This window comes from Cervus canadensis, chromosome 6, assembly GCF_019320065.1.
Source record: "Cervus canadensis isolate Bull #8, Minnesota chromosome 6, ASM1932006v1, whole genome shotgun sequence".
In the NCBI taxonomy this organism is placed as follows: Eukaryota; Metazoa; Chordata; class Mammalia; order Artiodactyla; family Cervidae; genus Cervus; species Cervus canadensis.
The window spans coordinates 48909010-48936275 of NC_057391.1; the positions used below are offsets into that span (position 1 = coordinate 48909010).

The window sequence follows — 27266 nt, forward strand, 5'->3', positions numbered from 1 at the left end:
ATTTTCCATGTCCATCTGGGTGCTTCTGCCTGTCTGTCCACGTTTCTCCTCTGGCTTCTTTTTGCTGTTCCATCGCAGTCATCAGATTCACTCTGACAACGACATGCTCATGCTTGAACTGGCCTTGGTTTCTCCGCATGAGGAAAGAAACACAAAGTCTCGGGAAGTTAGGAAAAGGCAAGAGTTGCGTCAGCAGTTTTGTACAGAGTCTCCCATCTCTCCTCAGCGTCGGATGAGGTGGGGGTGGGGCACACTGCTGGGGCGGCCAATGAGCCCCGGCCTCATATTAAACCAGTCACTGCACCTTCACTGTTCTACAGAGGGCACTGTCATACACATTTATTTGAATAGAGAGTCCCAGAACTAAAGAAATTTAGGAAAATGCTGGCTCCAGGCTAACATTTCCACTTGCTAGAAGAGGAAATTGAGGCCCCTGGAGATGACTTGAGTGGCCTGCCCATGACCTTGAGTGGTCAGGCAGCCAGGACCAGAAGCCAGGCCTCTCTGCCCTTCCAGGGGCTGCTATCTCTGAGAGGCACAGAGAGTCCTACACACTATCGCCAGGGAGGCCCCAGCCGCATCTGAATCGCGGCAGTGTACTCCCTCACCTGGCAACAGCCCGGGATATTGTATAAACAGTCACACCAAGGACAAGAACTCAGCAGGCTTAGTCATCCGGGGCTTTGAAGACTATCAAGACTTAGAACACTATAAAACCAAATGGTGACGGCTTCCTTTTAACCATTTTACTGGACTATGAAAGCCCCCGACTTTTCATACATACACATATATCTGCTCTCTCTCAGTCAGGGTTCTCCAAGGTCTACAGAAAAACAGCTTCTTTAGAAACATAAGTCATTCCAAGGACATCTATGACAGTGCGATATTAGCTGTTCAAAATATTATCCACTTCAAGCGACTTAGTAAATTGGGAAAAACTTCACCACTGCACAGACTCAGAATCAGCAGATCTCAGACAGTATTCTCTAAAATTCAACTATATAGTGAGACCCTGATACAACGTGATAAAGGTGTAATAGCTGGTGTTGGTTTGGTCTCTTATTTGTGTGTGTGTGTGTGTCTATGTCTCTATAAAAGTATACTGCATACAGATTTGGATAGGAATATATATGTATACATTCACAAAGTTCTTTGAAAATGACAGGGGTTAAATTTCAAAATTATTCACTACCAACTTTACTGTTCAACAATTTAGTAAACATGTCATCAATTCCTCAACATGAAATGTGTGTCTACAAACTAATCAGCATTTCCTCTCCCCTATAATTAACGACTTTTAATATGTAAATAAAAGTCCATCGCTCATTCACCCAAGTTGTTAATACAATGTAAGGTGATAATATTTCACAAAGAAACTTATCATGGGTTGAACTGTGTTCTGCAGATAGATGTTGGAGTCTTTCTCCCCAGAACCTCAGAACTGGACTTTATTTGGGGACAGGGACAAGTTAATAAGAGGTCATTAGAGTAAAAGCTAACCCAACATGACTAGTGCCCTTGTAAAAAGAGGAAAATTTGGATCCAGAGACACATACACACAGGAGAACATCAGGTAAAGCTGGAGTGATGCTGCCATAGCCAAGGATTGCCAAGAGCCTCCAAAAGCTGAAAAAGCCAAGGATGGCTGCCTCCCTGGAGCTCTCAGAGACAGCACGGCCCTGCTGACACCTTGATCGTGGACTTCTACTCTCCAAAACTGTGACACTATAGATTTCTGTTGTTTAAGCCGCCCAACCCCCCCCCACCCCCCCAGTTTGCGGTACGTTTTATGGCAGCCCAAGGAAACTAACACAAAACTGAATCACCATAATCCAGTCACTCACTAAGCACCAACTACATGCAAGGTGGAGATCTAGGGTCTGGGAGACAAAATTAAAAGACTGCACATTTTATGTGTGTGTATATATGTGCATAGGGCTTCCCTGGTGGCTCAGACGGGAAAGGATCTGCCTGCAATGCAGGAGACTTGGGTTCAATCCCTGGGTTGGGATATCCCCTGGAGAAGGGAATGGCTACCCATTTCAGTATCCTTGCCTGGGAAATCCCATGTATATAGAGGAGCCTGGAGGGCTACAGTCCATGAGAATCACAAAGAGTTGGACACGACTGAGCGACTAACATACACACACACACACACACACACACACACATATGTACATGTTTTATCCAGACTTGGCAAGAATATGTATGTGTACATATGTGAAGTACTTAGCAGCAGATGGCTAGGTGCTAAAGGAGAGGGCTGCCTGGGTGTCCTGATGCTCAAGAGAGGGAATAATCACCCAAGCGCAGGCAGGCAGGAGGGTTTCAGGAAGCAGGCCTTTGAGGATGAGAAGACTTGGATAAACTGAGAGATGGCTGGGGAGAGGCTCCAGGCACAGGCTAGAGACTTAGAAAGGATTCTGAGGAGGAAGCAGATGTCATGGGGTTGGGAGATGATAAGTAAACCTGTCTGGTGAGGGCAGACCAACCAGGAAAAAAGGAGGAGTTAGTACTAAGTGGATTTTAAATGGGCTGAGTGGTCATGCAAGAGGAATTGGCTGACAGGATCTGAGTCCTGCAGTCCAACCAGCAGTACAACAATGGAACCAACAAGCAAACCAATGCACACTACTGATATTTTGGCATTTATTTTCTTACAATAATCAAATATAGCTATTTTATTTCAAAGGAGAAGGGACTTCCCTGGTGGTCCAGTGGCTAAGACTCTGCACCCCCAATGCAGGGGGCCTGGGTTTGATCCCACATGCTATAACTAAGAGCCCACATGTTGCAACTAAAGAGTGAAGACCGAAGATCCTGCAACTATTTACCTGGTGCAGCCAGGTAAACACATAAATATTGAAATAAAAGGAGAGGCATCAACTCATCATCTTCTACCCTTTGTCGTCATTTGCCATTTTATGTCAGAGGGCCAAAACCAGGACTTAATCAGGTAGGTTATGTGAGGAAGAAGGTTCTAGTAAAAATGAATTATCCTGGAAAAGGAAAGGTTGGACTCGAAAGAGAAGGAAGAGAGAAGGGAAGGGGGTGTCAGACTCCCAGAGGTACCGGGAATTGGGTGCAGAGAACTGCCTCTCCCTTCCCTCCCCTCGAACCCGCACACCCTCCTCATGGTGCCCTTAATATCTCTGCCTCATTTCCAAGATGACACCATCAGTCCCTTCGAAGTACTTGGCTCTGAAGGGGATACATATGAGGAACAAATAACAGAAAAGACGCTCGTTCTCACTGGTCATCAGGAAATGGGCACGTGAGATGCGTGGGATGCACCCATCTGCATGGGTCAGAACATTTTCTGAGTTACCTATGTTCCAATCAAGCCGAGCACTTCCTGGTTATCTGTGTGCATGTTTAGTTGTGTCTGACTCCTTGAGATCCCATAGACTAGGGCTGTATCACTTCAGGCAAGTTACTTATTCTCTTTATGCTTCAGTTTCCTCAACTATAAAATGGGATGTGTATGGGTGCTCGGTCACATCTGATTCTTTGTGACCCTATAGACTGTAGCCCACCAGGCTCTTCTGTCCGTGGGATTTCCCAGGCAAGAATACTGGAGTTGCCATTTCCTACTTCAAGGGATCTTCCTGACTCAGGGATCGAATCCACGTCTCCTACACTGTCAGGCAGATTCTTTACCACTGAGCCACCCATATCTGTGCACACAAATGACTCAGATTTCATACTTTTAGACCAGATCAGGCACGTTCGGGTGGTATGGCCATAGACTGGATTTCATATTTTTAAATACAAAAATAATGGTAAAACAGCAATAAAATATCTTTATTTTATATATAAAAGAAACACCTTGTAAAGAACACTGAACACTGGCATGGCCACCAGTAGGACAGGGCTTGAGAGAGCAAGGTTGACATATGAGGTGGGTATCATCACTAAAGAGGAGTTCTCTGAGGTGAGGTCTATGCAGAGAGAGGAAACCAGGCCCAGGTGTATTGGCAGAGGGATGCTCGGAGGAAGACATAATAATATCCGAAAAGATGCAGCAGACACAGCCCAAGAGGGAGGAGATGCAGGATGGGCAATTTCAGAAAGGAGAATGACTTCTCCAGGGGACAGGGGAGAAACGTGAAGAACCACTGAAGGGCCCACGTGAAGGGCCACTAGGTTTGACAGTCAAGGGGAAGCATTTGACATTTAGTCATCGCCTCTCTAGTCAGTGGGCTTCCCCTGTGTCTCAGACAGTAAAGAATCCACCTGCTAGGAGGGAGACATGGGTTTGATCCCCAGATCGGGAAGATTCCCTGGAGAAAGGAATTACAACCACTCCAGTACTCTTGCCTGGACAATCCCATGGACAGAGGAGCCTGGCGGGCTACAGTCCATGGGGTCACAAAGAGTCGGACATGACTGAGCGGCTTTTACTTTTCACTTTTCTCTAATCAGTATTACAGGCCAGACGCTGTTGGGGGACCTTTGCATACTCCAACTCAGTTACTCTTTGCAACCAGGCTTTCATGTGCCTACTTGAAAGGTGAGGAAACTAGTAGCAGAGGAACAAAGTGTCTGGGAGTCATCTGGTGGACTGGGGAAGGCAGGTTTGGGGCAGGTGGGATGGTCCATTCGAGAAAGATTAAGAGGAACAGGCGCCCCAGCACCTGCCTTGGGAGCAGGAAGCCTTCCACACCTTCCTGAGGAACCCATGACTCCAGAGGAAGACACCGCCTCAGTTGTCATTGCCTCCAGAAGCCTCCAAACACCCCATCCTAAAGCTGGGCAACCTGCACCACCTGCCACAGCCTTCCATCACTGCCCTGTGAGTAACTCCTCTCCCTAATGACTGGGGCCAGCAGACAAAATGGCCCAGTAGCAGTGGTGCTTATGTGCAGCCAGCTGCCCCATAGCTTCCTCAGGTCCTCAAAAGACATTATGCAGGGCTTACCTGGTGGTCAGCGGTAAAGAATCCACCTGTCAATGCAGGAGATGTGGATTCAATACCTGATCCGGGAAGACTCCACATGCCGCAGGACAACTAAGCCCATGTGCCACAACTACTGAGCCTGTGCTCTAGAGCCCACGTGCTGCAACTGCTGAAGCCCAAAGGCTCTAGAACCCATGCTCCCCAACAAGAGAAGCCACTGTGATGAGAAGCCTGCACCCCGCAACTAGAGAGCAGCCCCTACTTGCCACAAACAGAGAAAAGCCCGCACAGCAATGAAGACCCAGCAGAGCCAAAAATAAATCAATATTTTTTTAAAAAAAGACTCTGCGCATCTTCCCTGACTGTGAAAAAGAACAAGACCCAGCTCTGCCTTCAGTGGGCTCCCTCTCTAACAGGGCCCCGGAAATCCTGAGAAGTTTCGTTTTATCAGCATCCCATCAGGCCATTTACAGCTTCTTTATCTGAGCGAGCTTCAGTCCCCCAACTGTCACACCGCAGACAAAGGAACCAAAGGAAAAAGTCACCTCGCCAGTGTTCTTGGTATCCTGCAATTCTGTGGACTACGTACGATGTCACAGAGAGGAGCAGCCACACTGAAGCACATCAGGGGAGCTAGCAGCCCTAGGGCCTCCTCGCTGGTGCCCACCTCTGGGTCCCAGTGACTCAAGACCAGGCACCCGGCCAGGACATGGTGACAGAATCACCCAGAACAGCCTCACAGTTACCACCAGGACCTTCAAGTGCTGCCACCACCCAAGGACTTCAGTTCTGGGGTAAGAGCCGGCCCCACCCTCCTCCTCTCTACCCCAGTTTTTCTGCAGTGAGTCACCAATGCATCAGAGATCGGCACGCAGGCTGCCACCTGGTCTGCCGAGGCCCGAAGCATCCTGGCACAGTCTCTCCCTGGAGTCTCTGCCCTGTGCTCCCGGAGTTCTTGGGCAGGAGGGTGCTGGGGTGCAAGGAAACTGGGAGGACTCTGGCCCCCACCAGTACCACTTTCACCTGGATTGCATGAGGCTTCGGGATGACATTTTGATTTAAAAAAAAAAAAGAGGGTCTAATTATTTTTGAAAGCTTGAAAAGCACTGTTTAAGGTCAACAGACAAATCGGGACACAACGTGAAGACCAACATTCCCGTGACATAGAACAGATTGCCACTTTCTTAGGTAATACTTGACTCTTCTTGAGCAGTGGCACGCCCTCCGGTGCCTCACAGCACCCACCGCCCCAGTGTTAGCATGCAGGGGCCCCTCACAGACATCTCCCCAGGCGTGCAGCTCAGAGCTAACACCAACAGACCCAATTCCCCACTGCCTCTACCATGCATTCGGGGCCCTTGTCCTGTCACTTGCCCCAGCCTGGGCTCCTTCTCCAGCAAGCACTCATTCTGACTCCCCGTGTGCTGAGCTGCCCATGAGCCTCTGGACACAGCCCAGGGCCACTCCCCTGACCAATCTATCAGCTCTGAAAGGACGGACAGAGAGGGGATCAGTGAGAGCAGAGGGGACCCACACCTCCAGCAACACAGGCCCCTGGTCATCAGCCAGGGTTCAGCAGCCAAAACCTGAACACTCTCTCTCTGCCTATGAGCTTTTACCTCTAAACTTTTTCTTTGGAAAATATTCAAAGATATAGAGAAGCGGAAAGAACAGTTAAGATATATCATCAATGTATCATTATCATGAGTAAGAAAAGTACCGTTTTTTAATAATATGTAATATATGGGTTTATATTCAAAATTGTACAACTTTGATATGGTATCAAAAGATACATATATGTATATATATCTTACATAGATATATATATATATATATATATAGGACCCAGGATTTAATCAACGTTTAATTCATTGTAATAATGTTAAGTCTCTCTCATCTCTTTTATTTCCAATAGATTCTTTTTTTTAAGTAACATTTAATTTATTAAGGTCATCTGGCTAATTTTTTTATAGACAATCTCACATTTTGGATTTTTCTGACTCCTTATTACTAGATTCAGTTACACAAGTTTGGCATGAATATTACAGGTAACATTATTTACTTAACTGCATCATACCAGAAGTCACAGCATGCCAGGCTGCCCAGTCCTGGTAAAGCCAAATCGGATTGCCTGGTAGAACTACTGGCCATACTGTGGCACTGTTCCTCTAGAGTCCATAAGTGATCAGTGAGGTCATACTCTGAGCCCACATCAATATACTGCTCCACGGTAATCTTTCACCAACTAGTTTTTACATTCATTGATGACCTGGCATAGGGGTTACAAAACAAGAAATTTTCTAAATTTATCAGCTGATGTTATATTTTTAAAAAAAAAAAAAAAGAGCTTTCCCTTTTATAATCTATTACTATACACCCATGAGGGCTTTTTTAGTATTCAATGTGTCATAATTCATCATTGTCACTAATTCTTTTGATTTTGAAATTTTTCCATTTTTACCAGTGAGAGCCCTTTCAAACAGGCTTCTGGGTCCTTTGATACAGCCCAATTCTCCATGTTCCCAGAGCCCTGCTTACACTTCAGGATCCTAACACTCGAACTATCACGTCAGCCTGGTTTATTTATATGTCTGTCTCACCTGAAAATCTGTCAGTTCCTCAAGGCAAGGCCAAGGTCAGACTTATCTCTGCGGCCTAGCACTTACAGAGCAGCTGGCACAAAAAGGCCTGCTCGGCTCCTCCTCCCTGTAGCCGGGTGCCCTTGCCAGAGCTGCTTTGGGGCCATTCCTCTCCAGGCAGCACCCCCACCCCAAGAGCCTCTGGCTCCAGCCACAGAGAAAGGCTCAGGCCCCGCCGCAGCTCACAATGGGCCCTTTGACTCAACTGGTCGGGGCTCTTTCAGGAAAAACCCGTCCCCTGCCACTGCACCTGTCACCAAAGCCAGCGCCCCTAGAGTTGCAAGGCAACACACAGCCGGCGTTCACCTAGAAGCGACAGCAGGGTCCTGAGGCCACCCAGCCGGCCAGGCAGAGCAGCCTGACTTCTGGGAGGATGGTGGGTGGGGGGCCTTTCATCACACAGGTGCTGACATGCAGGCTCTGTGAACAGCCTGGATGGAAGACGGCAGGGGAAGGGGGTTCAAATAAAAGGATACAAAGAGGGGAGGGACTTCCCTGGCAGCCCAGTGGGTAAGACTCTGTGCTTCACTGCAGGGGACACGGGTTCAAACTCTGGTCGAGCGACTGAGATCCCACATGCCGCACAGCATAAAAGAGCAACAACAAAAAGGTGGGAACTGGTCAAGACTTCGCCTCCGAGATGGCTTACCTGCTCTCTTCTTTCAACCTTATTTTCACTCGGCTCAGGCACTGGGTTCTCGGGAGGTACAGTCAGCCGTAGTCTGCAGACATTTGCCTGGGAGAGAAGAGAGAAGAGGCCAGTTATAAACCTGCATTTGGGGCAGAAGGAGCCAGAGCACCTGGGGTTTCTCAGAGCCTCCGTCGCCTCCTTAGCAATGGGAATGATGGCACAAATCACACAGGTGATGCTGGGGAAAGACCAGCTTCCGCCGGGCCCATCACAGGCTCTCACCACCTTCCTGCTTGTTTTATGCTTTCCTTCTTTAGCAAACTACTGAATAGTTTCACAGAATTCAAACATTTTTTTTAAATGGCTCATGTTCCATTACAGTACAGGATGATCTGATTTCAAAATACAGCTAGAAGGGTAGAGGCCAAGCTATACACAGTGGTGGAGGGGTGGGAAGGTGCTTTTTACTTGACTCTATGTTGGATTTTCCTATAACAGACATGTACATGTTTAATCACAAAAATCTTTAAGAAGTCTATATATCCATGTCCACAGCAGCATTATTCACAATAGGCAAAATGTGGAAACATCCCAAATGTCCATCAATGGATGAGTAGGTAAATAAAATGTGTTTATACATAGAACAGAATATTTACACAGCCCTATAAAGGAAAAAAACTTCTGACACATGCTATAACATGGAGCAACCTTGAGGACATGATGCTAAGTGAAATAAGGCAGTCATGAAAAGACAAACCTGTATGGTTCCACTTACACAGAGTCCCCAGAGTGGCCAAATTCATAGAGATGGAGAGAAGAATGCTGGTTGCCAAGGACTGAGTTATTCTTTAATGAATATGGAGTTTCAGTTTGAAAAGATGAAAGACAGATGGTGGTGATGGTCACACACAATGACAATGTACTTAATGCCACATGATGTTTATTTCACCCTATTATCACAGCCTGATCCTACTGTGATATATTCTGGAAAGAAGTGGAAAATGTGTTGTTTTTTATCCTGCCATTAAAAAACAACACCAAAGGGAAAAAACAGAGAGTCAAAGCAGCACCCAGAGCGCCCAGCCAACAGCCCCCCACACTCATGAGAGCACAACCTGTCCCTGTTATGGGTGGAATTCTGTCCCCCTAAAATGTATACATAGGAGTCCTAACTCCTAGTACCTCAGAATGTGACTTTATTTGAAAATAGGGTCTTTATAGCAGCGCTTGTCGTTCAGCCGCTAAGTCATGTCTGACTCTTTGCAACCCATGGACTGCAGCATACCAGGCCCCACTCTCCTCCATCATCTCTTGGAATTTGCTCTAATTCATGTCCATTGAGTCGATGATGCCATCAAACTATCTCATCCTCTGCCACGTTCTTCTCCTTTTGCCTTGAATCTTTCCCAGCATCAAGGTCTTTTCCAATGAGTTAGCTCTTTGCATCAGGTGGCCAAAGTATTGGAGCTTCAGCTTCAGCATCAGTCCTTCCAATGAATACTCAGGATTGATTTCCTTTAGGATTGACTGGTCGGATCTCCTTGCAGTCCAAGGGACTCTCAAGAGTCTTCTCCAACACCACAGTTCAAAAGCATCAATTTTCAGTGCTCAGCCTTCTTTATGACCCAACTCTCACATTTGTACACAGTAGTGAAAAAATGGAACTTTGACTATATGGACCTTTGGACCTTCGTTGGCAAAATAATGTCTCTACTTTTTAATACGCTGTCTAGGTTTTTCAAAGCTTTTCTTCCCAGGAGCAATCATCTTAATTTCCTGGCTGCAATCACCGGCCACAGTGATTCTGAAGCCCAAGAAAAGAAAATCTGTCAGTGTTTCCACTTTTTCCCCTTCTAATTGCTATAAAGTGATGGGACCAGATGCCATGATCTTAGTGTTTTGAATGCTGAGTTTTAAGCCAGCTCTTTCAATCTCCTCTTTCACATTCATCAAAAGACTCTCTAGTTCCTCTTCATTTTTTGCTATTAGGGTGGTATCATCTGTATATCTAAGGTTGTTGATATTTCACCCTGCAATCCTGATTCCAGCTTGTGATTCATCCAGCCTGGCTTTTCACATGATGTACTCCGATACATGTACTTTCACATGATGTAAGTCAAATAAGCAGGGTGACAATATACAGCCTTGACTTACTCCTTTCCCAGTTTGAAACCAGCCCATTGTTCCATGTCCAGTTCTAACTGTTCCTTCTTGATCTGCATACAAGTTTCTCAAGAGAAAGGTATGGTGGTCTGGTACTCTCATCTCTTTAAGAATTTTCCACAGTTTGTAAAATGAGGTCATTAGGGTAGGTCCTAATCCCAAATGACTGGTGTCCTTATATAAAGGGAAAATTGGGAGACAGACATGCATACAGGGAGCACACCATGTAAGCAAATAAAGGAGATGGGCCTGAAACAGATTCTGCTCTCACTGCTCTCAAAAGGAACCAATCCTGTCGATACCTTGACTTTGGACCTCCAATCTCCAGAATCAGGAGACAATATATTGCTGTTGTTTAAGTCACTTGACTTGTGGTACTTTTCTTTTTTTGTTTTTACAGCAACCCCAGTAAACTAATACACACCCCCCAACCTGGTCTGCAATCACAGTTATGCACTGGTCCACAGGGCAGCCTCTGTGGACCCTGCATCCATGAAGCCCACGGTTGGATACGATTGTAAAAGACCTTTGACATCCAACCTGCCAGCCTATGAAGGAACCTCCTCACCAACAATATACCTGGCAGTGGACACCCAGCCTGAGGGTAACATCTTCCCTGTAAAGGTGACAGCCCATTTGGAACACACATTAGCATTTCCACTCTCACCACTGCCTTCCTCTGAGGCACCCCATTTTGCTACCTAACACCTCTAACTCCCTGACAACAGACTTAAACAGTTCTTCCTCAGAACCCCTATCTAACAGACCCAGGGTACCCTCAGGGACTGTAGCAGAATTCTCTTTGCTCTTCATCAGCCTGAATGTTCTTTCTTCTGCACTAAACAATCCAGTCCTTTCAGCCACAAGATTTGGTTTCAAGATCCTTCTCCATCTCACTCTTCTCTGGCCAAGTTCTGGCTCCAGTGACCCCAGGGAGAGATGTGACCTGACCCCCAGAGATATCACTCCCTCTTACATGGCCAACTTTGTATGAAACCTTCAAAGCTCATTGCCTGTCATGCTGGTCATAGAGAAATCAAGCCATTCCAGCACATAGCTCTCTCAGCTGACAAACAACACTGATGGGAATCCGAGGGTCTCCAGAAAGAGGTAACCCTTTGACTTCAGGCCACTTGGGCTGGTTGAAACCAGCAGGCATTTGCATGAACATCAAAATGTAACTCACACCAGGCAGGTAATCCAAGTCTGTGATGCTCAGTAATCATCCCTGGTAGGCCAGATCTGATGCACAGCATAGTTTTGCAGAGAAAAGGAAGTACTTTTCTCTTGTACCATACCCTATACCACACACACACATGTGCAAACAGAGATACATACCTGCACAGGTGTACACACATATTCACAATTTCCAACACCTACTAGGCTGTGCTGACTATGAGCAAGCTATTTAATCTCTCTGAATCTCAAGGGTAAAATACAGGTAAAGGAAGGTTCTGGCACATAGTATGCCTCTATCACTGTTAGATATTTTTATTATTATCTAAATATGTCATCAGCCTACAAGCTCCAAAATGATATAGGCTGACTTGGCTTTCTGGCTCTGCTTTCCATGATAAAAACAATTTGGCCAATGGATCTAGTGGGTATTACTATAGCAACTGACAGCTTTATAGACTGATCGTCCTAGAGGGGTAATCCCTAATGGCAATCATTTTTGGAATAAACTGAAAACTGGAAGAAAAGACAAGGTCCAGAAAGGACTCCATGACTCCAATCAATCAAAACTGAGAAGCCCCCTACCCCTGATGGAGACAGTTCTTTATCTGTCCACCCAGAATGCTGATTTTCCTCAACACACTGCCTGCATCCCTCCTCAGGCCATATGTACACTATGAAACACAAAGCCACAGGCTAAAAAAAATGCATTTCTCTACACTATCAGTTTTACCTGGTGATAGATAATGAATTCAAATAAAACAAGAATGTAAAATAAACATCTGGCTTCAAAGCTAACCGGCAGGTGCGTCAGGTGCTTGCGGCTCCACCCACACCCCTGTGGAGAATGTTTACTCTTGTCGTTAGGAGCGCCTTTATGGAAACATGAGGGCATGGACTGCACGCGGTGCTTACATTCTGTAATCAGTGCTGATCCACAATGGACTGACGGCACAGATGCAATTTAAATCCACCTTGGAACAGGATCAGGCCCTGCTTAGTAAGATGCTCAAATGTACTATCATGTGAAAAAAGACAGTGCTGGGAAAAAATAACCTGTTCTGTTTTTAAAATACACTCTGATAATTTGTATATGTTTATGGGGGAAAAAAACGTCTTTAAGGAAACATGACCACCTGCTGGTGGTAGTGGTGGTAATCTTTTGGAAAGTGGGATTTCTTCAATGTCTGCACCTGTTCCAAGTATGTGTAAGTTTTTAAAATAAAAAGCATAGTAGGGACGTCCCTGGTGGTCCAGTAGCTAAGACCCCATGCTCCCAATGCAAGGGGCCCACGTTCAATCCCTGGTCACAGAACTAGGTCCCACAGGCTACAACTAAGAGAGCCTGCAGGCCACAATGAGGATCTAAGATCTCGCATGCTGCAACAAAGACCCAGTGAGTGCAGTCAAATAAATAAATACAGATAAATATTTTTAAAATATCTTAGTAGTCAGAGAGGGCAACCCACTCCAGTATTCTTTCCTGGGATATCCCATGGACAGAGGAGCCTGGCAGGCTATAGCTCATGGGGTCACAAAGAGTCAGACACAACTGAGCAACTAACAGTCAGTTACAGCAATAATAAAGATTGAGAGGGACTATATCAGAGACAGAGAAAGGTCTGCCAACGCAGGAGACATGGGTTCCATCCCCGGGTCGGGAAGACCCCCTGGAGGAGGAAATGGCAACCCACTCCAATACTCTTGTCTGGAAAATCCCATGGACAGAGTAGCCTGTCAGGCTATAGTCCACAGTGTCGCAAAACGCTGGACATGACAGAAGCAGCTTCTCACGGCACAGCACGTATCAGATGGGGCGGAGGCGGGGGAGGTCCTCAATCCTTCCTAGACCCACAGGACTGTTTCAAAGCAGCAAAGAGAACATCCCACAGGTCTAAAAGGTGCTCTGAATTTCTTAACAGAAGTTCTAAGTAACCCCTGAATGTACCTGACAGGCTGACCCTGTAGAGTTTACCTCCATTAGTCATTCACTTTCAGGAATCTCCCCTGGGAAAATCTCCCACTGGGTCAGATCAAGGCAGATCAAGGCTTATCTCTCTGAGCATTTGATGATGCTCACTTTCATGGTTTCCTGACACTCAGGTACATAATACCCAGAGTAGCCCAGGTTGGACAGTGCCTGAGAAGCAGGTGAGGTAGTTGGTCCCAGGGGTTCCCATAGCAGCTGGCTCCACCTTGTGTTCTGAACATCGTGGGGAGCTGAATCTTATTTAGCTGAACACTAGCCCTGGACCTGCCATCCTTACAATCAAAGGTCCCTTCCAGCGGATCAAAAGCAAGAAGATGGACTCAGTGTACTTCAAGTACTGAGCACCCACTACTTGTAAGACACTTTAGGGCTATGAGGGTACCAATATGGAAAAGAAAGAGCCCTGCCCAAAGAGGCCCATAATCCAGAAACATACCCACGCAAGGCAATATCACACAATACAATACCTGGCAGACAGGGTCATGTGTGGTTAAGGCATATGGCGCTGCACTTCTGGGTTCCACTTCTGATTCTGACACCTACTCGCTGTGAAACCTTTGGAAAGCTACTCAATCTTTATTGTTTCAGTTATTTCGGTTGTAAAACTCAGCTAACAACACTGCAGCAACGACTCTCTTGGGATTGTCACAAGGATTCTTTTTTTTTTTTTTTGGCCACAATGAGTAGCATGAAGGATCTTAGTTTCCCAACCAAAGATCTAACTCATGCCCTCTGCAGTAGAAGCATGGGGTCTTAACCACTGAACCACCAGGCAAGTCCCTGTGGCTAGGCTTTAATAAACTAATACGTGAAAAGGGCTTAGAATAGTTTCTAATAGTTTCTAATGCACATTTCTAAGCCCAATAGTTTCTAATGCACATATTAAGCATTCAGTAAATCATCTTTTTTACCCTGGGAATTTAAGGAGGAGAAGAGTCATCTAACGGGAGGTGGAGTATATCAGAAGCGTTCTAGAGATGACATGTGAACTGCATATAGAAGGACAGAAAGGACTTCCCAGGTCAATGATGTTGGGAGAATCCATCATCAGAATAACAATATACAATTACCAGGCGAGGTGTTCATTCCCAACGATCCAAAGACACAAACAGGGCATGTTCTGAGAATGGTAAATGGGCCCGAAGCCTAAGCAATAGTGGGAGAAGAAAATGACCACACAAGTAGGGGCCAAACTCTTAACCTACAAATGCCTGATGGTGAAGCAAGGCTTCTAATGGAAGACATCAGGGAGCCATTTAAATTTCTAGAGGAAGGGACTATTGCTCAAATCTGAGTTCAGTGATTCAACAGCAATTATTGAGTACCTCCTATTATGTTCCACACCCTACAGCATGGGCTGGAAGGGGGAAAACAGGGTTCCCAAGCAGGCTTTGTACCTTAACTGCTTGTGTAGCCCTTAGAGCACTCAGCATAGGATCAACACGTAATAGGCCCTTGCTCAGTAAATGTCAGTACGGGCTTCTTTCTAGGCTGAACTAAAACCCAGTAAGGAGAATGTACCTGACACTCCCCAGAGAGCCTTTCACTTCCTTCAAGCCAATCCCCACAGGAGGACAGCAGGGGGTGCAGCGAGCTTTCAAGCCTCCTCCACAAGAAGATCCACAGCCAAGCCCTTGTCTGCAGTCAGGGCGCCTGGGAGCTAAGCAGGCCTCTGGGACTTGTTTCTGACCCACTCTGTGGAGGCAGAGGGCTGGTCCCTGTCTAGGGCGGACTCTGCCATCCGCGTACCCTCAGGCTCTCAGCTTCAGTATCCAGGCTCACCTAAGGGCGAGTTGTCCATCTCAAATAAAAAGGGGTGGAGAAGATGACCCAGGGAGGTGCTGCGTTTGCTCATCAGTTTACAAACATGGATTTCCCTATGGAAATGAGCCAAGTGCATTTACATTTCCCTCGGGCCCAGTCCACTCTGTGACCGTGGGTCCCTGCTCAGCTCCACCTAACAACAGATGGTGTGGCCACTATGGCTGTGGCTGGGAGGTCAGTCTCTGCTCAGCACAAGCATTAAAATCTCTGGGGCATGCCGGTGGAACAGGGCCCGCCCCGTCTGGAGGAGGACTCTTCAGTGTTGCTCTGACCCTGAGCTTGCAGGCCTGACCATCTACATCAGGGTGAGGTACACTTTTTCTGTAAAGGGCCAGATAGCAAATATTGAGGGTCTGCAGGCCCTGTAAAACCATTCTTGGCTCAGAGTATTCAAAACAGGCCAAGGGCTGGTCTGACTGTGGGGTCATCACTTGCCCCCTGATCTCCATACTTAGATACGTCTTCCAGGTGGCGTAAAATGTCCTGGCACCCACTTTCTTGTCACAGTTGATTCCGGACAAAATTCCTAAGTAGGAGGACAGTGACTTCTCCCTCTTGTTCTAGCTGGCTCTTCAGTACCAGGCTCACCATGTGCCCCAATTGCCCCAGAGAGAAATCGCAGGTAAATGAACGCACACAAAGACACCAGAGTCCTGGCATGTTAGGACTCTCCCGTCCTGCCCCCACCTCCATCGTGCCTTTCCAAAAAGTTTGTCAAAGGGACCTTCGAGGACATGGACCCAGGACTGCCTGCATGTCCGAGAAAGCTGAGAGAGCAACCCCAGAAGGAGGAGTCCTGATCCTTGGCCACATATTAGAGTCACCCGGGGAAGCTTCCTAAACAATGCTGATGTCATTCTCTACTTTCCGAGGTTCTCATCTAGACGGTCTGGGGTGGGGCCTAGGTGGAGGATTTTAAGCTTCTCGGTATTCCATGTGTAACCAGAGTTGAACCACTGACCTAACCAAAGGAATGAAACTCTGACAGTACAACAGGATCAGGCACCTGGACTATTTGGAGGCCTTCCCAGAGCTGTCAAGCTCCTCATCCAAGCTGACACTCCCAGCCACAGGGCACCTGCTTCCTGCCCAGGTGGACCAGGGGTCATAGGCTGACTTCATCCCAAGCTTCTCTTCCTGTTTTCCCATTTGCCAACTCAATGTAAAGTATGGCTGTTTGAGGACCCTGGGGATACTCTTCTTTCTAAGCACCTATTACACCAGGCCTGGGAAGGGAGGGTCCTTAAACCTTCTCCTCTAGTAGTTAATAATAGGTAGGAGCAATGATGAGGGTCACGAGCCTCTAGGGGAATACAGAAGAGGGGGTTCAGGCAGGCTTCCCAGAGGAGCTGACCCTTCATCAGAAAAGAGGCATGAAAAATGGCAGAGGTGAGGAACAGCATCAAAATCTTGGGGAACAGCAAGTAATTTGGTACATCTGCAAAGAGTATTGGTGAGCAGGGGGTGGGGAGGGCAAAGGCCAGATCAGAAGGCCCTGGGTGCTAAACTAGGGGGTTGTACTTGTTCCTGGCAATACCGAAGGGGCTCTTAAAGCAGAAGAGTTAGGTAGCTGGATTCTGTATTTTAGAGAGACACGCTGGCCTTAAAAGACAAAGAACAGTCAACAGCGTGACTGATATTCAAGAAATATCACTTATCTAAGGAGGGAAAAGAGGTAAACACCTTTGTGTTACTCTTCTGTGTGCTGGGTGAGATGGGGACCATTTTTGGCTGACAGACACGACTGCAGAAACAAGGAGTAAGGCACATAATTGTTGAAAGTACTTTAAAGCAAAACATTTCAACATAGTCTCTAGTTAGCTGGCCCAGGACCCACAACTCCCTGTGTTCAGCTCTACAGTTTTTGAGGCTAATGTGAAAAGGTTTCATAAGTGACCAGAAGCTCAGCGGTAACACCAGCCTCTGGATCTCAGATTTCCTTAAGAATCTCAGAACTCAGGTCCCTTCATCCTACATCTCACACAGTGAGATGGGTGAACCAAAGCAGAGAAGTCAGGGCATTTTTTTTTTTTTTCCTGAGCATATAACTATTAGTTCTGAGTGGCAGAGGGTCTTTGGTTGAATCCTGGGGACACCAGGTTCTAAAACTCCTCACCTGGGCTCAGGAGGGCCCAGGGGAGCAGCCAGCCAGTCTTCTGGGAAGTGCAGGCCCCCTGCCAACCCCCTCCCTGGGGAAGGCTGCACCCAGCTTCCTTCCACCAGATGCTGAGTCCCCACAATGCTCTGCGTCCCTTCCTCAGAGCCCAGTAGGACAATATGGAAGTTATGCTCACAGATGTTTCTGTGAAAGGAAAAGGAAGTGAGGTAAACACCTGTCTGATCCTTTCACTGGCCAGCTAAGGAGAATTATTTGAGTCAATCAGACAGAAATGGGACCCAGGAGAGTACTGCCTGAGTGAGGAAGTGATGACTGGCCAGCCCATTCCAGTTTTTAACAGAGGAAGACTCTGCCAAATACAAAAATTACTGGCAAAAGCAGGCCAGGAGACAGTCCTTGCCCTCTGGCCTTCCTGGATTTGGTTTCATTTTTTAATGTGCCATGGAGGGGCCATGACACCAGTAACACCAGTCAACAATCTCCTATTACCAACACGGTGTGATGCTGGGGGAACCCTTGACAAGTCTATCTTCTCACACCACCCTCACCAAACAGCTAAACCAATAATATTTGGCTGCGCAAAGCAAAAATGCCTTCTCTGCAAAGCACACAACCTGGCCACACAATTGCCCTTCCACTGCAAAGCTTCATTCAGTGTGATTAACTGCATTTACAAAATTCCTCTCAAAATCACAAAGCAATGTTAATATTTTTTTTAAACATTTTCTTCCATTCTCCAAGGTCATCAATCTATCTATGGTTATTCTCCAGCCAATATATCTTCCTGCTGTTGCCATAGATAAAACTATTTTTAGTGCACAACGGGTATGAAGGCAGATTTTTTTTTTAACTTTACAACCCCTGTTGGTTGGCATCCATAAATGCCTCTCAGAGGTTTATCAGCTGTCAGAAATTACTCTCCCATCTGTTTTTTTTTTCCCTTGAGAGATTTCAGATAAGAAGGAGGTACAAATTGTAGGTGGCAGCTATTAAACGAAGGATAACTAGTGACAGTCTGGTCTGGCTGCACCACCCTGGGCAGCTGACTCAGAGAACTCCCTGCTCAATGTCAGCTGTCACCACCATTTCTGGTCGGCCTAAAGGCCTGGCTGGACACATCCCGGTTCCCCAGCAGTCCCTAATTTGGTAAGCTCTTGGGATGAAACAGAAATGTTATTTTACTGGCTAACATTTTACTGCACAAGACCATCACTTGTGGCATATCAGAGAGGAAAGATAGAACAATATAGAGTTTACTGAAAAACTTTCAACTTAGGGAACACTTTTCACTTGTTTGGTCTACAACTTTATATTTAAAACATCCTATCCTTGTTCATCCAAAAAAATAAGTGTTTTGCCCTAAAGTAGGTCCAATACATCACTGATAAACAGTATATGCCAAGAGTTCCATTTAGAAGAAATGATACTTCCTTTTTCAGTATCTCAATTATGTCACTTGCCTTAAGAAGTCTCACTCCACCCTGCAAGACTAAACACAAACGTCTGCTGCAGAGGGAGGCCTTCCTCAGAGGCTTCAAGAAGAACCTTTCCTTTAAGCTTCCATGCAACCTGTCAACACTCTACCCTACTATTACAACCATTACTCTGTATGATGATAGTCTGTGACAAATGTCTATACCCACAGGTAGAATGAATCCCAATATCTAATCCTTCATCACACAGGTCTATAAATATTGTTTAATAAATCAATTAATCAATCAAAGATCACAGTTTCCACAGACACACACAGTACCAGTGCCATTTGCAAATTCTGAACAGAGTTGGAAATCATAAGGAAATCTTTAGTTATCTTCTTTGCAGAGCAAGTACCCATGTGCTCAAAGCAGCCTTACATGGTCTGATTCAGGGCACCGACCACTTCAGACCAAAGTATTTCAGATGTCTTACTCAAACGGCAAAGCCGTCTCAACAGTGTGTTCATTCCATCAGACACCACAGTATGTATAGCTAAAGAAATACTTGAAAGTAAATGTTTGAGCAAAAAATCTTCAGAAAGGTTATCTACTATACTTATCACATTTGCATCCACCCGTATCACTCCAGCCACTCAATGAGTACCCACTCTGGAAGGGGTTCTAGAGAATTTCACACAATCTGGTCCCACACAGGATCCTGAAGTTCAGGGCTGGTTTTGCAGTTACTTCATTCTTTCTCAATCATAATTATGTTCCAACTGAAAAGGATTTCCACAGAAAAAAGACAAATACCCATCCTGGTACAAGGCTAGGACTGTAGTTGGAAACCCACTTGGACCTAATGGGAATCTTGCTTTATGAAGCCAACGATTGGCTTCCGTCAACCCTAAGTGTCTGGTGTTCACACACATTTGAACCTATTACCTGGCCCAGACCCAGGCGTAACAGAGTACTTCTGGAGCTAAAGAAAAACAGCACTGAAGACGACTGCTAGTCATTTGGGTGAGGTATGTAAAAATGAAATGAGCACATCTGTAAGACTAAAAAACAGGCAGGAGTATCAAAGGGGCCCCTGGCTTGGACTTAGCCACCTGTTTAGCTAAACATAGGGGAAATAAGTTGGTGGTGGTTTAGTCGCTTAGTTGTGTCCAACCCTTATGACACCATGGACTGTAACCTGCCAGGCTCTTCTGTCCAGGGGATTTCCCGGGCAAGAATACTGGAGTGGGGAGCCATTTCCCTTTCCAGGGGATCTTCCTGACCCAAGAACTGAACCCTCGTCTCCTGCATGCAAGCGGTCTCCTGCATTGCAGGGTGGATTCTTTACTGTTTGAGCTAGGTGGCGCTTATGGTAAAGAATCTGCCTGCCAGTGCAGGAGTCGCAAGAGATGCGGGTTCAATCCCTGAGTTGGGAAGATCCCCTGGAGGAAATGGCAACCTATTCCAGTATTCTTGCCTGGAAAATTCCATGGGCAAAGGAACCTGGTGGGTTACAGTCCATGGAGCTGCAAAGAGTCAGACACAACTAAGCAGACAGACACAGGGAAATAGATTAGAGAACTTTCAAGCATAGAAAAGACGCATTGAGATGATGAGTACTGAATATCATAGTGAACAGATGTACTTACAAGGCACAAGGAGATCAAACCAGTCAATCCTAAAGGAAATCAGCCCTGAATATTCATTGGAAGGACTGATGCGGAAGCTGAAGCTCCAATGATTTGGTCCCCTGATGCAAAGAGCTGACTGATTGGAAAAGTCCTTGATACTGGGAAAGATAGAAAGCAGGAGGAGAAGGGAACAACAGAGGATGAGATGGTTGGATGGCATCACTGACCCAATGGACATGAGTTAGGGCAAGCTCTGGGAGATAATGAAGGACAGGGAAGCCTGGCGTGCTGCATTCCTTGGGGTCGAAAAGAGTCAGGTGTGACTGAGCAACTGAACAACAACAAAAACAAAAGGCACAAACCAAGGCCCTGTCAGTGTGCTCTGAGGCACCAGTCTTGGAAGAGATGCGAAATGGTAAAGATGTGGCTAGCAATTCTTTCACAGAGCACCTGGAGCGATGAGAAAAGATGCAACAAAGATGGCAAAGAAACAGCACTTCCAAAGGGCAACCTAGGTGGAGATGGAGCCCACTGTGCTAATATTTAAGTCAGAAAGAAGAAAGCACCTTGTATAAACCCAGGTCCCACAACCGGCCTACTGGGTGGCCAGCTACCAATCTCTACTTTGTAAAATAAAGCCTACCTTAGTCAAGACCACTCCAAATCAGTGTTATTCTATCACCAAATGGCGACAAGTGGCCCTTTCTTTTCATCTCTGGAAGGAGGAAAGTTTGGTTAAAGACATTCATCACCTTTGAGTCTCCAGATAAGGATAATGCCGAAAGTTTCCCGTGCTTTTTTTAAAACGGTGCCACCAATACACTTGGCTTGCTAGAGGAGGCGGGAAGGGAGAGGAAATCTCTGGGAATTCCAGAAAGTCCCTTAAGTCTTTCGATCCCATGGGGTGCCTCTGGGGCATAGAAAAGAAGGGACTTGCTCGCGGAGCTGGGACAGAACCTAAAATTGAGTCCAGGTGGAGTGTTGGGCCGAGGGACCGGTTTCGCGCGTCTCCATCCCCAGACCCCCAAGCGGGGCTGGCTGGACGGGAAGTGGGACAGCAGCAGCTCCCAATCTTAGCTACTCACCCTCCTGTTGGGCGCCCCGGAGCTGCTGCCCGAGAGCAGGGTGACTGTGGACGTGGAGCGCAGCATCCCGCAGCAGCGGCGTCGGTGGCGGGCTCGGCGCGGCGCTGCTCCCGGGTGTAATAAGCCCGCGGTCGTCCCGCGGGAGGCGGGGAGGCTGGGAACCGCGCAGGCCACCAGCGCCGGCGGGCGGGGCGGGGGCGGGGCGGAGGCCGGGCCAAGGGGCGGAGCCGGGGCGGGGCCCGCGCACTCGCCTGACCTGTCAGGCTGCATTTTCTCCTGAGAGCGCAGACCCAGCAGCAGTTGGTCACCAACCTTCCCCCACGGTTCTGCGTCCTCCCAGGGTCAGTCCTACGACAGGACTGAGTGCCTACCATGAGTGCCTACCAGCAGTCAACACAATCTACCAATCCACCAATCCTCTATCCTGTGGAGTTTGCAATCTGGTGGGGATACTGAGAAATGACAGGTGTCGGTGCTTTGGTAGAAAAGATGATACACACAGGAGCTCACAATGTGGCCTTAAGAATTAGCCTGTGTAGGAAAAGTCTTCCCAGAGGATGCGATGACTAACCTAAGACCTGAAATACACGCAGAAGCAAGCCAGGCATAGAGCGTTCATTACACCTGCTCATGTTTGTTTAATAGTTACTGCGACCCTGACTGGGAACTACTTTGCATGTAGTAACTCATTTAATCCTCACAACCACCCTTTGAATAGGCACTATTATTGTCCTGTATCCCCATTTTGCAGATGAGGACACTGACTCACAGAGAGATTAAGTAACAGAGCAGATGCCCCACTGCCTGGAAAGTGGCAAAGCTGTGATGGACTCCACAGTCAGATCCTAGTGCCTTGCTTGTCCTCTCTGCTGCCCCCTAGCACAGAGAGGAGGGAATTACAGGCCAAAACAAACCGTGGAAAGATGGCAAAAGGCAAGAGGTTTGGTACAGTTTTTAGAAACTGAAAATACCACAGTGCAAGGGGCAAATGGTAGAAAAGCGCAGAAGGGCACTGGGCCAGATTATGAAGAACCTGGTGTAGTTAGTTGAAGAGTTTGGCATTTATCCTGAGGACAAATGTATATCAATAGGGGAAGACTTTCCCTCTCTAAGCACCCTTTAAAGCCCAAACCCTCCCTCCCTACCAAGCTCTCCAGGATCCTCCTGCCCTGAACACTTACACTCATGAACCTCAATGCTTTTTGAGACCATGTCTTCTTTAGAGTCATCAATATGTGTGTCTGTCCCCTTCCCAGTGGCGAGCTTCCAGAGGGAGAGGACCCAGCCTCACCCTACTCTGAATTCCCAGTGTGGCACCAACACAGAAGACACTCAAGAAATATAAGAAATGTTGCTGAACAAAAGTCCAAATGCTCCTGTAAGATTTGCTCCTTCTGCAGATGAGGAAACAGACCAGAGAATCTAACTGATGCCACACAGGCTTTCCCCATGTCACACAGCCTGTGCTTTACCATCTCTATCATCATCATCATCACCCCAGCTCTGTCTGCTTTCTCCCTGCTGCATATGCCTTTTCTCATCAAAATCTCACCATAACCAAAAACATGGATACTATTATCACCCCCATTTTACCAGTGAGGGAACTGAGACCTAGGGGCATTAGGTTAAATGGTGAATAGCTGGGATTAGACCTGCAGTCTTCTAACTCCAGGGCCATTTTTTTTTTTTTTTTTTTACTACACCCTTCCTGCATCCTTCTATCCACCCACCTTTCTAAAAAGGAGACTAACAGATGGGTCTGCCTTCCAATAAAAAGTGGTCAATGTTGTGTTAGCTTCAGAGGTACAGCGCTTTGATAAAAAAATAAAAAATAAACCAAAAGAAGTGGTCAAAATAAGGCTGTTGAAAGTCATTATGGGTTAGGGATAGCTGCATGATTACCTCAGGAGAAAGAGGCTAATGAATGTTGTTGCTATGTTGCCTTGAGGAGAAAGGAAATTGGGCTGCTGTTCAGACAGACCCAAGATAACCTGGCATCAGTGTTTGTTTATACTATGGCAACCACCCAAGTGATCGCTCAAGATGGAGTCAGCATTTGAGAGGAAGGGTGGGCTATGGATTCATTTCTCCTCCATCTATCCAAGTCTTTTTCATATTGTTAATACTATTTGTACTGCATTATAGTTAATTACAAAAGCAGCAGATTTCGTATTCACTCGTGACCTCTTGGTGGAAGCTTGATCTTGCTTACATTCCAGCCTGTCTGTTGCCTAGAACAGTAATTGGCACGTAGTAAATGCACAATAAATAATGAATGGGTGAAGAAATGATTTACAGAGCAACTGGCACGTAGTAAGTGTGCAATAAACACTGAGTGAGTGATGAAATATTACAGAGTAATTGGCATGTTGCAAGTGCACAGCAAATGTTGGATGAATGAAGAAATGATATTACAGGGAGTTTCCTGGTGGTCTAGTGGTTAGGACTTGGTATTTTCATAGCTGTGATCTGGGTTCAACCCCTGACCTGGGAAATAATATCTCACAAGTCACGCAGTGCAACCACATAAGGAAATAGAAAAAAAAAGAAAGGATATTATAGAGCAATCCTTCAGCTCACTCATAGTCAAGCAAAACTAAGACTAAGCTCCTTTCTAATCCAGCTTCTAATGGAGGTGAGGGTCTCCAAGCAGTTTGCCAGCTGAAGCAGCCAGAGCCCCAGGACCATCCCAGCCAGGGCAGTTCCCCACACCGGCTGTCACTAAGGGCTGCAGGGGCTGTGGGTGGGCAGATGCCAGGCTCTGGCTTACGCTACGGTCACTCCATGCCAGGCCAACACCTAAGAACTGCAAGAAAGGGGAAGGGAGAGCCCAAAGTGGGAAAGGAGGAGAAGGAGGAAAATATTAATAGGAAGACAGATAGAGACTGAGCAACCAATGAAAAGGTGGAGCTGGCAGAGAAGGGAAAAACTCTAAAATGAAATCATAGTCCAGGAACTAGGCCTTCTGCCCAGCCAGAAGTCATAGGGAGTGAGGGGTGGGGACAGGGACAGAGGCTCTGGTGCAGACGGTCACCTTGCTCCCTTTCAGCACTGGTCCAGCCTCCTCTGGACCCTCCCTGAGCACTGGTGACCGAGGAGTGCCACTGGACTGGCAGGAACAGACACTATAACGTAACTCTCAGCTGCCACACCTTCCCATCCACAGTAATAGCCACATGACTAAAACCTGTCCTAAATTTCTCTGCTGACGCACAGGTTTGTAGAAAATTTTAGATGTCTGCATAAACACACCTTTCATTTTCTTGAAATCAGTCACTGGATTGCACCTCCTTCTCCCATCCCAGCTCTTGGGCTACTCTCTCCAGCCTCTGCTTTCTGAGTATGTCAAGGCTGCATATTGTCACTCTGCTTATTTAACTTATACACAGAGTACATCATGAGAAATGCCAGGCTGGATGAATCACAAACTAGAATCAAGATTGCCAGGAGCCTCACAAATGCAAATGATACCAACCTAATAGCAGAAAGCGAAGAGGAACTAAAGAGCCTCTTGATGAGAGTGAAAGAGTTAAAAAAACTAAGATCATGGTATCTGGTCCCATCATTTCATGGCAAATAGATGGGGAATAAATGGAAACAGTGGCAGATTTTCTCTTTTGGGGCTCCAAAATCACTGTGGACAGTGCCTGCAGTCATGAAATTAAAAGAAGGAAAGTGGTGACAAACCTAGACAAAGTAGTAAAAAGCAGAAACATCACTTTGTCAACAAAGGTCCATATAGTCAAAGCTATGTCTTTTCCAGGGCTTCCCTGGTGGCTCAGACAGTAAAGAATCCGCCTGCAATGTGGGAGACCTGGGTTCGATCCCTGGGTTGAAAAGATTCCCTGGAGAAAGGCATGGCAACCCACTCCAGTAGTCTTGCCTGGAAAATCCCCATGGACAGAGGAGTCTGGAGGGCTACTGTTCATGGGGTCACAAAGAGTCAGACATGACTGAGCGATTAAGGATATGGTTTTTCCAGTAGTCATGTATGGATGTGAGAGTTGAACCATAAAGAAGGCTGAGTGCCAAAGAATTGATGCTTTTGAATTGTGGTGCTGGATAAGACTATTGACAGTTCCTTGGACTACAAGAAGGTCGAACTGGTCAATCCTAAAGGAAATCAACACTGGATTTGATTCCAATGAATGAATATTCATTGGAAGGGCTGAAGCTCCAATACTTTGACCACCTGATGCAAAGAGCTGACACTGAAAAAAGGCCCTGATGCTGGGAAAGATTGATAGCAGGAACAGAAGGAGGCGACAGAAAATGAGATGGTTGGATGGCATCACTGACTCAATAGACATCAATCTGAGCAAGCTCTGGGAGATGGTGATAGACAGGGAAGTCTGGCGTGCTGCAGTTCATGGGGTCACAAAGAGTCAGACACAACTTAGCGAATGAACAATTGCTTTCTGAATTATCTGTGATGCTCTCTTCTGAGCTCTCTCCAAACTATCGGAATCTTTAGCTGAGGAGCTCTGATGGGACCCACTTTTCCAGCAAAGTCCTGACTGGCAAAGACGACCTTTATTTCTTGGCAGAACCCATCAGGAATGGCATCGTTCAACAGGACACACAGGAGGTGAGCCCAGGTGATGCCTGGCTTCCTGGTATTTTTGCTCTCTTCACTTCTGTCTTTGCAGATTCCCTTTGTTTACCCCCTTCCATTCAGGTATCACAACACCTCAAAGTCCTGGTATCTTCCCATTCTGAATGCCAAACAGAGACCAATTTTTCACAATACAAAAAGGACGCATTTCCAACCCAAGGATAAGGGTATTGAATTACAAAGCTCCTTTGGATAAAGTAGAACAAGAAATACCCCACATTCACTGAATGTCTCAGAAGCAGAGAACAGGGCCTAGAGATAAGGAAAGCAGACTGAGAGGAACCCAATACCTCAGCCACATCACCCAGATACACAGAATTTATAAACCTGTCTAGACACAGGGGGTGGAACCTGCTGCACACCCACTCTGGGGAATAAAACTCATAGAAAACAATCCTGTGCTTACCTGTTAACTCACAGACAAATGCCCAATTCATTGACTACTATGAAGCCAATCCACTGAACAAATATGTACAGCACCTACTATGTACCAGGCACAGGGGACACAGAGAGAAGTAAGACAGCCACTGCTTTCTGGGAACTCACAATCAATCTGTGAAGAGAGATGTGAATTTAGCCAACACTTATGCAGCACTGACTGTGTTCAGAAGCTTGAAATGAATTATCTATTGAACCTTCCCAGCACCTCAGTGAGGAAGGTGTTATTATGTCCCCTATTTTGCAGATGAGGAAATCACATCACAGGGAGGGAAGTGACTAGCACTGGTAACAATGCTAGTTAAGTGGTGGAGCCGAGCTTCAGTCCCAGGCAAGACAGCTACAGACTCTGTGTCCTTGAGGTGTGTTCCAGCTCAGCCATTAAGTCATGTCTGACTGTATGCGACCCATGAACTGTAGCCCACCAGGCTCCCCCATCCATGAAATTTCCAGCATTTCCAAGATACTGGAGTGGGTTGCCATTTCCTCCTACAGGGGATGTTCCCACCCAGGGATCGAACCCACATCTCCTGCATCTCTTGCATTGGTAGGCGGATTCTTTACCACTAAGCCACCAGGGAAGCCCATATCCTTGACAGCTCACCTCTTAAACTGGGAGAGAAGCCAGACTTGAGGCATG

General features: G+C 46.6%; 1 protein-coding gene across 2 annotated transcripts in view; it reads right to left on the minus strand.

The window, feature by feature from the left end:
- Positions 1–21770, minus strand: part of LOC122443556 (myocardial zonula adherens protein) — a 116274-nt gene extending 94504 nt beyond the window's left edge. The window contains exons 1-2 of one of the 2 annotated variants that reach the window (XM_043471847.1): positions 21574–21742; positions 8189–8275 (exon numbers count right to left, since the gene is read on the minus strand). In XM_043471847.1, the coding sequence (XP_043327782.1) occupies positions 8189–8275; positions 21574–21639 (153 nt within the window). In that variant the 5' untranslated portion in view covers positions 21640–21742. Of the gene's footprint in view, positions 1–8188; positions 8276–21573 lie in introns of both variants that reach the window. The other variant, XM_043471848.1, reaches the window with a different exon arrangement.
- Between the last annotated feature and the right edge of the window lie 5496 nt (positions 21771–27266).